Source organism: Mercurialis annua, linkage group LG2 (genome assembly GCF_937616625.2).
Source record: "Mercurialis annua linkage group LG2, ddMerAnnu1.2, whole genome shotgun sequence".
Classification (NCBI taxonomy): domain Eukaryota; kingdom Viridiplantae; phylum Streptophyta; class Magnoliopsida; order Malpighiales; family Euphorbiaceae; genus Mercurialis; species Mercurialis annua.
Window position 1 is genome coordinate 50,323,038 of NC_065571.1, and position 10,824 is coordinate 50,333,861.

Sequence of the window (10,824 nt, forward strand, 5' to 3'; positions counted from 1 at the left end):
AATCTCATTAACCAAATACTTCACAATATTCGTATTTATACGGAGTTCCAAGTAGTACTCTTAATATACTTTAGTTTTACTAATCTTAGCGATTCCCTAATATCACTTAAAATTCGCTTCTGTAATTAGTAAGGATCGTCCCTTATCTCTATTAGCTTAGTCTTACAATTTACTTGCTAGGTTCTGCTATTATTTTTTTTTTATACATCTACTCTCTTATAGCATAATGTCCTAAACACCTCATTTACATATAAGAAAATTTTAACTCATTGCTTAATCATATATATATTGCTATACAGATACGCCTTACTATTCTACTCGCACTATAGTTCGTTGAACTACTACCAACGTTGTATATTCAAAACACAATTCTTTACTTTGTGTTCTAATACACGTTCGTCATGCCTTTTAGAGTTGCTTGTTACCTAACTTCGAGCATTTTACCTTCGTTACAGAGTTCCGGTCTAGGTATACTTACGTTTTAAAACAAATCTCTAAAAAAAATAATTCAATTATCTTACAATTCAAAGAAAATGACCCTTTATAAAAATCACATTTAAATCCTTTAAAGATTAGCATAATTGTGCTCTAGGGTGATGACGTCTCTCATCCCCAAAGAGTTGCCATAACTTACCTCCTGTCTAGGCCAAATGAGCATGATGCATGTCCTACTAATGTATGAATTCATTTATTATTCTTTCCATTTAATGTGTATGTAGTGATGCAGTTCTATTCATGTCGTGGCAATAATGCATTTCTATCTCGGGACTAGGCACAATTATGCTTTTAAAATCGTTTAAACAATTAACTTTAATTCATAAACTTTTAACTTTGTAAGTTCTCCAGACTTTAACTCTGTAACTTGGTAAGTTCTTCCGCCTCTTTAAATCTACACCTTTCTATCAGTCATCCTTAAACGCTTATATCGTATGCTTATCATAACACCCCCACACTATACATTACTTCCTACCTAAGCCTAGTCACCAAGTCGCATAAATACTAATTATTTAAGTCGCACGCAGTATCACACAATAATCGCGGCTTATATCCTAAATAGGAAGGTTGAAACTATAGAAAACAGAAGACAACATGCAAAAGACATGACTCGAATCCTATGTGCTGCAGTAGTTTCCTAGGTAGACTCACACAAAGCAGTGGTATCCTGGACCAACTGCTCTGATACCACATTTGTCACGACCCGAAATCTCGAGCCGAGACCGGCGCTAGGGAATGGGAATTTTCGTTTCCGAAACCCGTAGCAAGCCTAAATTTAGCAATTTCTTTTTCGCGTTTTAAAAATCTTTATAAAACTTTAATTGAGCGTTTTCAAAATTTCGGCAATATAACGGCTGTAATTTAAACTAACCAACACCTGCGGAAACGTATACAACTTAACAGCCATTATATAAATATCATTAATCATCATTTGTAAGTTAAACAGTTAATCTAAAACTACCTCTGATAATTTTTTTATTCCCAGAAACGAGACCTATCAAAAACTATTAACAAAAAGCGGTGATAACCCAAAATACAACCATACCGCTATAGACCTCGACAAAAATAAACTAGCCTGACTATCTACTGCAGCGCTAGAGCAAAAGACAGAAACTGTACATGTCAAAAGAGCGAGCTTTCCGGATCAAGAATGGAAGCTCGGGTCAACCTTGATCTACTGAGTACCTGAAAAGTTTGGAATATCAACGGGTCAGACTATGCTGAGTAAGTTCACAGTTTACTAACGATATTATATTTAAAACTAAGGTCGCATTGTCGATAACATACGATACTCAAATAATCTATTTATAATCTCTTACTGGAATATACTTATACTTGAAACATAATTTGATAATAAACATTTCCTTAAATAAAGAAAGTATAAATAAACATAAATAAAAGATTTCCAATATTCGATCCGTTTGAAACCCTAAACCCAAATGCTATGAACCTATAGAACATAATCAACGATAATTGTTTTTTTAAATCATATCGTCCGAGTGGCCGGGTCCCGAGATAATTCGACCGAGTTACCCGCTACCACGTGGCATAGTCCCGAGATAATTCGACCGAGTTACATCATGCCACTACTTAATCCCAAGTTGTGGGTCCCGAGATAATTCGACCGAGTTACCCACGAGACACAGGTCCCGAGATAGTTCGACCGAGTTACCTGGTGTCTATCAATTTTCTTTTTGTCCTCCTTAATCCATTAATCGATCGATATTCATAATTAATCATTTCAAGATATTGACCATAGACGCCTAGACTCGTATCAATTCTGGTGATCACACAGCCTATTGACGCCCAATAGGTAGCACGTTTCCCTCGGATCTCATATCGGGTTAAATTAACTAAATTCATAAAATACGTAATTCATGCTTTACATAAAACAATTAATAGATTAAAGGAAACAATCAATTCATAAATACTTTCACAAAAATAAATCAAACTTTTAAAATAGAACATATACTTGTTAATTCACATATTCATAAAGAGCACATCGTCTTTATGACAGCATTCAACCTTGAAAATCATCATTTCCAATTAACTAGTTCTTTTCCAAATCATAGATATTATCTTATAGCACAAATATATATAATATCATTTGTCATGAATAAATTCCATTTATGCGACCTTTATGGACTTTAAAATATATAATTCAAATGTAGAATAAAGTAAAATATAAATAAAATATAGAGTTTGTTATTAAAATATTATGACAAACTTTAAAACAAAATTTGTAAGCTATACTAAAATATAATAAATCAATCAAATGCGCAATAAAAGACACTATAAATAATATATAAGTTTTACTTAAAATACATAATCAAACATATATATAATAATAACAATACAATATCGAAAGTAACTTGCGAACTTACCTCGATCGCTTAAATCCAATTTTGTTTCAATAATCAAATTATCTTGCCCGTTGCTATTTCCTTAGTCCACTACTTCTCCAAGCCAAAGTCGCTCAATATCTATAATTTGAACAAATCTCATATTAACACTTGATTTCATAATATATTTTATTCCTACCATTTCCATTCTTATATTCAAACTTTGAAGTTTGAATTATATTCTAAGTCCTTATTTTAAATTCTTGCCTTCTTAAAGTCTAACTTAATCGATTTGGTTAATACTTAACCAAATCGTCTAATTACTACTTTAACTTCTAAGTTTTCTAATACTTAGGTTAATTCATAACTCACTTAGTTTTATCAATGTAAACTAATTTACTTTATGTTATTAAAATCAACTAATTTATTTTAAATTAAAGCTTCTATTAACATTCACTAATCCAATTTAACTTGAATTAACCAACTTTAATAAACCGTGTATTAAACTTAATACCAAATTTTAAGTCTGACTTTCATTAAACTTAATATACTCATTCTACCCTTTACTTTAGATTTTAATTTATTTCTCAAATCAATTCAAAATGTCATAATCAATTTAAACCCAAATATAAAAAAAATATTATTTATTCCATTTACCAATTTACATTTTATGTTTTCCATTTTAACTTAAACTTATACCTTTAATCCTTAATATTAGACATTATTTTTTTTTTTTTTAAATCAATTTCAAATACACTCTAATTTACTTTTATCAAAGCCACTTTTAAAATTAGGCTCGATTTAAATTTCTTTATCAAATTTTATTACTCCTATTTCCTATTTTTTTTAACTATTCAAAAATTCAAATTTATTTAAATTTTTAAAAACGTCATATTTGAAAAAAAATATATTTTTCCTCATAGCGACGGGCGGGTCCCGGAGAGCGACCGGCTGGTCTGCCGCCGAGCAGACCTCGGTCTGCTCAGCAGAGCAGACCTTCGGTCTGCTTCAGCAAGCAGACCTTGGTCTGCTCTGGTTGAGCAGACCGTAGTCTGCTCAACCATGAGCAGACTGGTCAGGCCAATGGCCTGACCGGTCTTTCCTCCGGCCACCGGTTCCGCCCCTCCGCTCAATTCCGACTCCGACTCCGATTTCGTTTTCCAAAAATTAATATTTAACCAACAATTAAAAATTTCCAGCAATATTAAAAATCATCAATTCTTCAATTTCTTTAGTGTTTATAATTACTACTAATTACTCTAATCAACAAATACACTTTACTTTCATTAATCCTTAAGCAAAACCCATAAAACTTCAATATTTAGTCATTTTTGAATAATTTCCAGCAATATATTAAACTCCTAATTTCCATTTAATTTGACAATTTTCACCTTAATTTCATCTTCTTTTCTCATACTTAGTGTTTATATTCATAATAATTACTCTAACAATAATTTTCTTCCAATTTAATCAATTTCTAATAAATTTCATAAACCCTAAAAACTTTAACTAATTAAATAACTTACTAGTTTAGAAACCTTACCTTGATTATTGTTGCTATAGATAGAATCTTAGCTTAATCCTCAAAATATCCAAGATTCCTTCATGATTTTGGTGGAAAATGGAAGTTTTGGGATGAGAAATGGTTTAGAGAAGAAGGAGAGGAAAATTCTGGAAATCTCCTTCTTTTTCTCCTTTGTTTCTATTATCCTTATTAATACCTCTATTTTAATTATTAATAATGAAAGAAATTGGGCTTGGACTTTGAGTTTTCTCTTTTACTATTTGTTTGGACTTGTATTGTTGTTAATTAGGCCTACTATTTAATATGTCTCTACACTATATTTTATATTTTTTTTTTGCTTATTAATTTATTAAATTAATTTATTACTTAAGCACGTCGATAATAATTCCGGGCTTAAATCCGAATTTTCCAATGATAAAAATTATACGGGCTATTTTTCCTTATTTTAGCTCCCTTTAGCTAAAATAATATGTCTAATCCAATTAAACATTTCTCCAAAAAATGCGGGGCATTACAAAAATCAAGGGTAATATCTGGTAAACGTTTATCTTGATATATAATTAAAGTTGATTATATTCAATATTCGAAAAAATATGATTTGGTTAACCAATGGTATACTAACAGGTTACTAACGGTAGATTTAAAACAAATTTTATTTAATTAAAGCTGATTATATTCAATATTCGAAAAAATACGATTTGGTTAACCAATGGTATACTAACAGGTTACTAACAGTAGACTTAAAATAAATTTTATTTTAAAATGCGCAATTAAGGTTTACTAAAAAATTATTCATGATATACTAAATAATACTTAGCTATAGGTTTGTCAACGATTAACCTAACGTATACTAATAGTGTACTAAAAACAAGGTTATTGGTGCACCATTAATACACCATTAGTTAACTAGCAACAAAAATAAAATTCAGCAACAATTTACAAATGATTTTATTAATAATATATTAAAAGTAAAATTTATTACAAGTTAACCAACGGTTTACCCAATATTAACCATTAGTTACCCACCCAAAAACATTACAATTCTCATAAGCATTTCTTCAAACACCTAGAGTGCAAGCTGAACATTGATTCTATATATACATCCACGACAATCCACCACCAACTTCCACAATAAACCCAACAAAACTCAATAATCCAGCCACATCAAAGAACAAAACAAAGCCTGTTATAAAAGAGAGCAGCCGCAACTAGCGGAAAAAGGGAGCGACATCTTCGAACGGCGCAACGCAGCAGAAGCGGCAGAGCGGTGGAATGGAGCGGAAGTAAAAACGAGACGGAAAGCGGTTACGGCGTTTAACAGCGACATAAAAGAAAGATCGAAAATCTCAATAGCAACAATAGTGAAGATGACGACGGCGTGAGTGAGTGAGATTCAAGCTCAGAGAAGAGGACGGGAAGAGAAGACGAAAAGAGACGGCGCCGGAATGAGAAGAAGAGAAGAGGCGGCGAGTTAATTAGGTTTCTTGAATGAAATTAGGTTTTGCTGCTTTAAAGGAATTTATTGGAGTAAGAAATATTTATGAAAAAGCAAAAAGGTAGAAATCTAATAAAAAAAAGTCAAAACGTAATTGCCAAAAATGAAACCTAGGCCCGTATTTTTGAGATTAAAATGATATATGGTAGTATATTGTCTAATTAACTCATAAAATAACTCTAGTTGTTGTAAATGCCTATTGCTTGTTGAAAGGCCCACCTAACATGCAACATATATTATTATGGGCTTTCTGATAAAAATCCATTTAACTAGTTGGCCTACAAGTATCAAATCAAACGATCTAGTTTGATTCTATAAAGTTAGGACTTTTAGCCGTTGATATAGTGGATAAGTCTGCCAGCGGGAATTTTCTACATTCACAAGACTCGAAACCGAGACCTTTCTTATGCAATATCAAGCCGCTTATCACTTGAACCAACTCTTATTATTGATGTTTTGAATAATGATTGAAATAGTATATGTTTGAAAATAAAAACTATTATATATTATTACTCTTTTAAACTTATTAACTGTTTTACGTGAATTTAAATTTAGTTCACATTTTATACATTTTGGTGGAAAATGAGTTAAGTTAAAACGAACCGAATTTCAAATGATTCAAATTCGAACTTGAATTGTTTAACACCTAAATGAGCTAAAGAGGAACTGAGTCCAAACTCAATCGTGTTCATTGGTTCAGATACTAAACATGTCGAATTTGAACTCAGTCCATATTTGTTCATTTAAGTGTGAGTTGAGGTTGAACTCGATTCCTTTAACATCTAAACGAATGGACCTGAGCCGAGCGTGAATCAAATACAAATATTTAAGTTTAAATAAACTGAATTCGAATTCATTGGTTAAAATTGAAACCGAGTTCAAGCCAAATACGAAAAACCTCATTCATATAAGGAGCTAGAACCTCATAATCTCATTTCGGCTCAATCCCTAGTTCATAAACTACATAATAAATGGAGCATTTTTAGTTCAGAGAATATGACTAATCAAAATTTAGACTACTTTACATTTCTTTGTTGCTTCTTCACCATAATCTCTTCTATCATTGTTTGTTTTGGCCCCTATGACAATAGTAATAATTAAATTCTAATGCACAAATAGGGTTAAATTCTATCAAAAACATACAATTAGATTGAAAAATAGAAGATGGTTAGAAGTAGTTATTGCTTGCTTCATTCTCACATCACCCTTGACTAAGCACCCATCTAAGCCAAAAAAAGAAAATTAATAATGGAAAATTTTAAATTTAAACTATCACACAGACACTTTTCATCTTCCTTTAAATTTTTTAGTCTACTGCATAAAAAATAGATCCAGAATTCACAAAACATGAGTAATAAAATTTATTTATTAAAATTCTCTAATTGTAAGTTGATCGAGAATGGCTATAATTGTTATTCAATATTATACCTATTATCTTTTATTGTTCTAAAATTTCAAATAAGTAAAAGAACTAAAACAGTTTGCATGAAATTATAAATAAATCTTATAAAAACTACTATAATTTACTACTCAATTATCTTTTTCAGTCAATTTGGTCCTACTTGACACTTTTCTATGGCCCTAAACAAACTTGTGCTGTTTATGTCTCTTTTATCAATACTTATTTCAAAGTTGAGATAGCATAAATATTTCTTTCAATCAACATTTTCTATTGCAAAAACATGCTGACGATTTGATGTTTCGGACAAGAATTTTCATTTAAAATATAAAAATTCTTAAAAGAACACTAATTTACTGTATTCGTTTCCAAGTGTTCCGTTTCACCGTGTTCGTGCTATCTATCTCAAAAATTGCCAGTCTTCTTTATAAAGAAATCGAAATGTTATGGGGAAAAAAAAGAAATCGAAATGTTAATTAAGAAGAACACAGACATAGGTCAGTTAATAAGCTATGAAATTAATAAAATTTAACTAATAAGTTCAAGATTCAGTTGATTAAGAAATGAAGAATCTCAAAGTACACACGATTTACATTACAACTCAAACACTAATTCCGATCGTCTCTCTTTAGGGAGGATTAGGTTTTTTAATCTCTATATATACATTACTCAATTACTACTACGTAACTGCTGTTAAATACAAACTATATTAAGACCAGGCTATGAGAACACGCTCCGGTGCTTCCACCTCCTGCCGGAATATTCTGTCAGGAGTAGCCGGTAATCTCGCCGTGAAATTATTAAAACACATATAATCATCTTCTTCTCTATTAATATCATCCTCAAAATTAAGAGAATAACTCGCAGCGTCGTATCTAAAATCACCCGAATTATGCCGTCTTCGATTTTTCCCTCTTCTTCCGATTAAACTCCGGCATTTCTCCCTAATTTCAAATTCTTGAGCAGTCGATTTCAGCCACGCGTATGGTGAAGTCATCCTTCTGACGCCGTCGTCGGCTCCTCCGTCTCCGAGAGTCTCGTGGTGCTGCAGATGCTGAGAAGCGAAGCAGCAAACGGAGGATTTGAGTTTGTTCTTCAGAGACGGGGAATTGTATTCGTAAATTATTGGTACTGTCATTTTCATAGCTTTGCTAGTGTGAGAATTTGCGAGAGAGAGTGAAACTTAACTGAATGTTGACGGAGAAAAAAAAACTGGCGGCGGCGGTGGTGGTGGTGGAGGAGGAGAGTGAGTGATGGTGTTTTATATATAGAGTTGGAATTGAAGAGGAGCCATTGAGGATAAGGACGAGAGAGTAAATTTTGAGTGTACAGGCTGGAAAAAGTTAACCGAAAAAACCGCGGAGCGTGCGTGGGTTTGGTTTATGGTTACAATTCCCCCGCGTTAAAACTTTAGACTTTGCTTAACGGAACTATTACCGGCCTCTAAATTAAGTAATTGAATTCTTTGGCAAAAAATAAATTAAGTAATTGAATTGTTTTTTTTTCTCTACTTAGTTATGATGATAAATTTACTTATTATGATTATGTGGGGTAATTAATTAAAATATCTTTGATTTGTACTTTTTAATTATAGTAGAAAATTAATAGTGATTTATTTTGTATTTCACCAAACACTCATGGTCTAACAGCTATCAGCTATCAGCTATAAAAAACAGTTGAACCAAACAGGTCCTTAACTTGGGACAAATGTACTTGAAGGCTTAATCTAATGGCTAAGTCCCTTTATGTACATCCGGAAATTAGGGGTCGACTCTGATTTTCTGTAGACAATTATTTTGCCTGATTTGAAAAGTGAATACTAATATTAATTAATTTCTGCTAACTTCCGCTAACACCTAACATAAAATATCTCTATCTCTGGAAAAAAAAATGGGACAAAGAATTAAAAGAATCTAAACTTATTATCAACAAAAAAAATTAAAATTACAAGTTTTAGGTCGTTTGTGTCCAGTGTTGCGAAATTAAAAAGAAAATGAGCCCGAGTTAAATAACATGTGAACTATTTAGTTAATATTTGCCTTCTGATCGTCTGAATTTAACCCCCTTCTAATTCTAACTTACAAACCATATTAAAAGATAATGATAGTACGTACTGGAGATTAACTCGGGCTGTATTTCTTCAAAAAAAAAAACTCGGGCTGTAAGTGGTTCCGCTACTATTTTACACCCTAATATGGCACTAGCCTTCATCAGTTTTGATGGTTATTTATCTAAAATCATAAATTTAGAATATTTTGACATTTTATACCAATTTAGAAGAGGTAATGAATTTTTATGGTAATATTACTTGTAGAATTTAATTTCTTTTTTCAAATCGGTGTGTTTTAGTTTAAATCACATACTAACTACTTACTATACAATAATCCAATAGCTACTCTCACTATTTTCTATGGAAATGGCTCTCCTCAAGTCCATAATCCCCTCCATTTCCCTTAAATCCATTTAAATGGATGACATATAAGTAAAATGTTGAAAATAATATCAAACTAAATTAAGATTTGTTTATGTGTCATTCATCTAAATAGACTTGTGGAAAATGGAGGAAATTATGAATTTGAGGGGAGCCACTCCCGTTTTCTATTAATTGTCCATTTCGATAAATGTATTTGTCTATAATTACCCGTCCATTTAGATTTTCAAGATGATTATAATCATTATATTCCAAATGTATCTATTCTTAATAAATAATTTTAATATTCAATTTATGAACATTTAGTATTGTTAATAGTATATGATATTTATATTTATAATTTAAAACAAAAATAATATTATTTTGATATGTATAATTTTAGTTTAATGGGAAAATAAAAAAAGGACATAAAAAATGGTAATTATTAGCTCCTTTCACAAAGAGAATATCATTAACAACTACTCCCTCCGGTCTATAATATTTATCTCATTTGGTTTTGGCACAAGAACTAAAAAAACAATTAATATGTTTTAATTAAGTTAATCCTATATTAAAATTTGTTTACATTTATGACTACCATTTTTATTTTTTTATTGTATGCTTTCAATAAATTAATGGGGGACAAATATGAAAAAATAATAATTAATGTTTTTTTGATATTATAACATAATAAATATTATGGACCATAAATTTTTTTCAAATGCGACAAATATTATGTACTGGAGGAAATAGTATTCAGTATTGGATAGAGTGGGTTGTTTTATTAGTAGCTCCCCCTTGTACTATACTCAGTTTTCTAATCTCAAAATTAGCAAAATTGATTAATCTGTTAATCCCGACATTAGTAGTACATATTAACGATATTTGTTGTCTCTACCTTTTAAGTATAATCTAGATATAATAGATTCATGCATGGAGATTAAACTTTATCCAAATGCATTGATCCGTACCCACGCGTCTTTGATGCTGCCTCCCTCAAAAATTAAATCCTACTCCCTCCGTCCCGTTTAAGAAGGGACAAATGACCTTTTCACATATATTAAGAAAACATTAACTACTATAGTCTTTTCTTATTTTACCCCTATTTATGATAGTATTGTATATTGTGTATAGACTAATAGTCATTAATTATGGAAA

At 31.0% G+C, this 10,824-nt stretch overlaps 1 protein-coding gene and 1 long non-coding RNA gene across 2 annotated transcripts; both read right to left on the reverse strand.

Moving 5' to 3' along the window:
• Positions 1–1,385: 1,385 nt before the first annotated feature.
• Positions 1,386–4,516, reverse strand: LOC126667007 (uncharacterized). The gene is made up of 3 exons (XR_007638032.2): positions 4,381–4,516; positions 2,880–2,978; positions 1,386–1,680 (listed from the first exon to the last, which is right to left on the reverse strand). It is a non-coding gene; the product is annotated as an uncharacterized LOC126667007 (long non-coding RNA).
• Positions 4,517–7,792: 3,276 nt separating this feature from the next.
• On the reverse strand, positions 7,793–8,533 carry LOC126669316 (uncharacterized). Its single transcript, XM_050362761.2, has one exon. The coding sequence runs from the start codon at positions 8,398–8,400 to the stop codon at positions 7,966–7,968; it is 435 nt and encodes a 144-aa protein (XP_050218718.1). The 5' UTR covers positions 8,401–8,533; the 3' UTR covers positions 7,793–7,965.
• Between the last annotated feature and the right edge of the window lie 2,291 nt (positions 8,534–10,824).

Excerpts from the sequence above, each read along its gene's own strand:
- LOC126669316 (XM_050362761.2), bottom strand. The coding sequence starts at position 8,400 with ATGAAAATGACAGTACCAATAATTTACGAATACAATTCCCCGTCTCTG.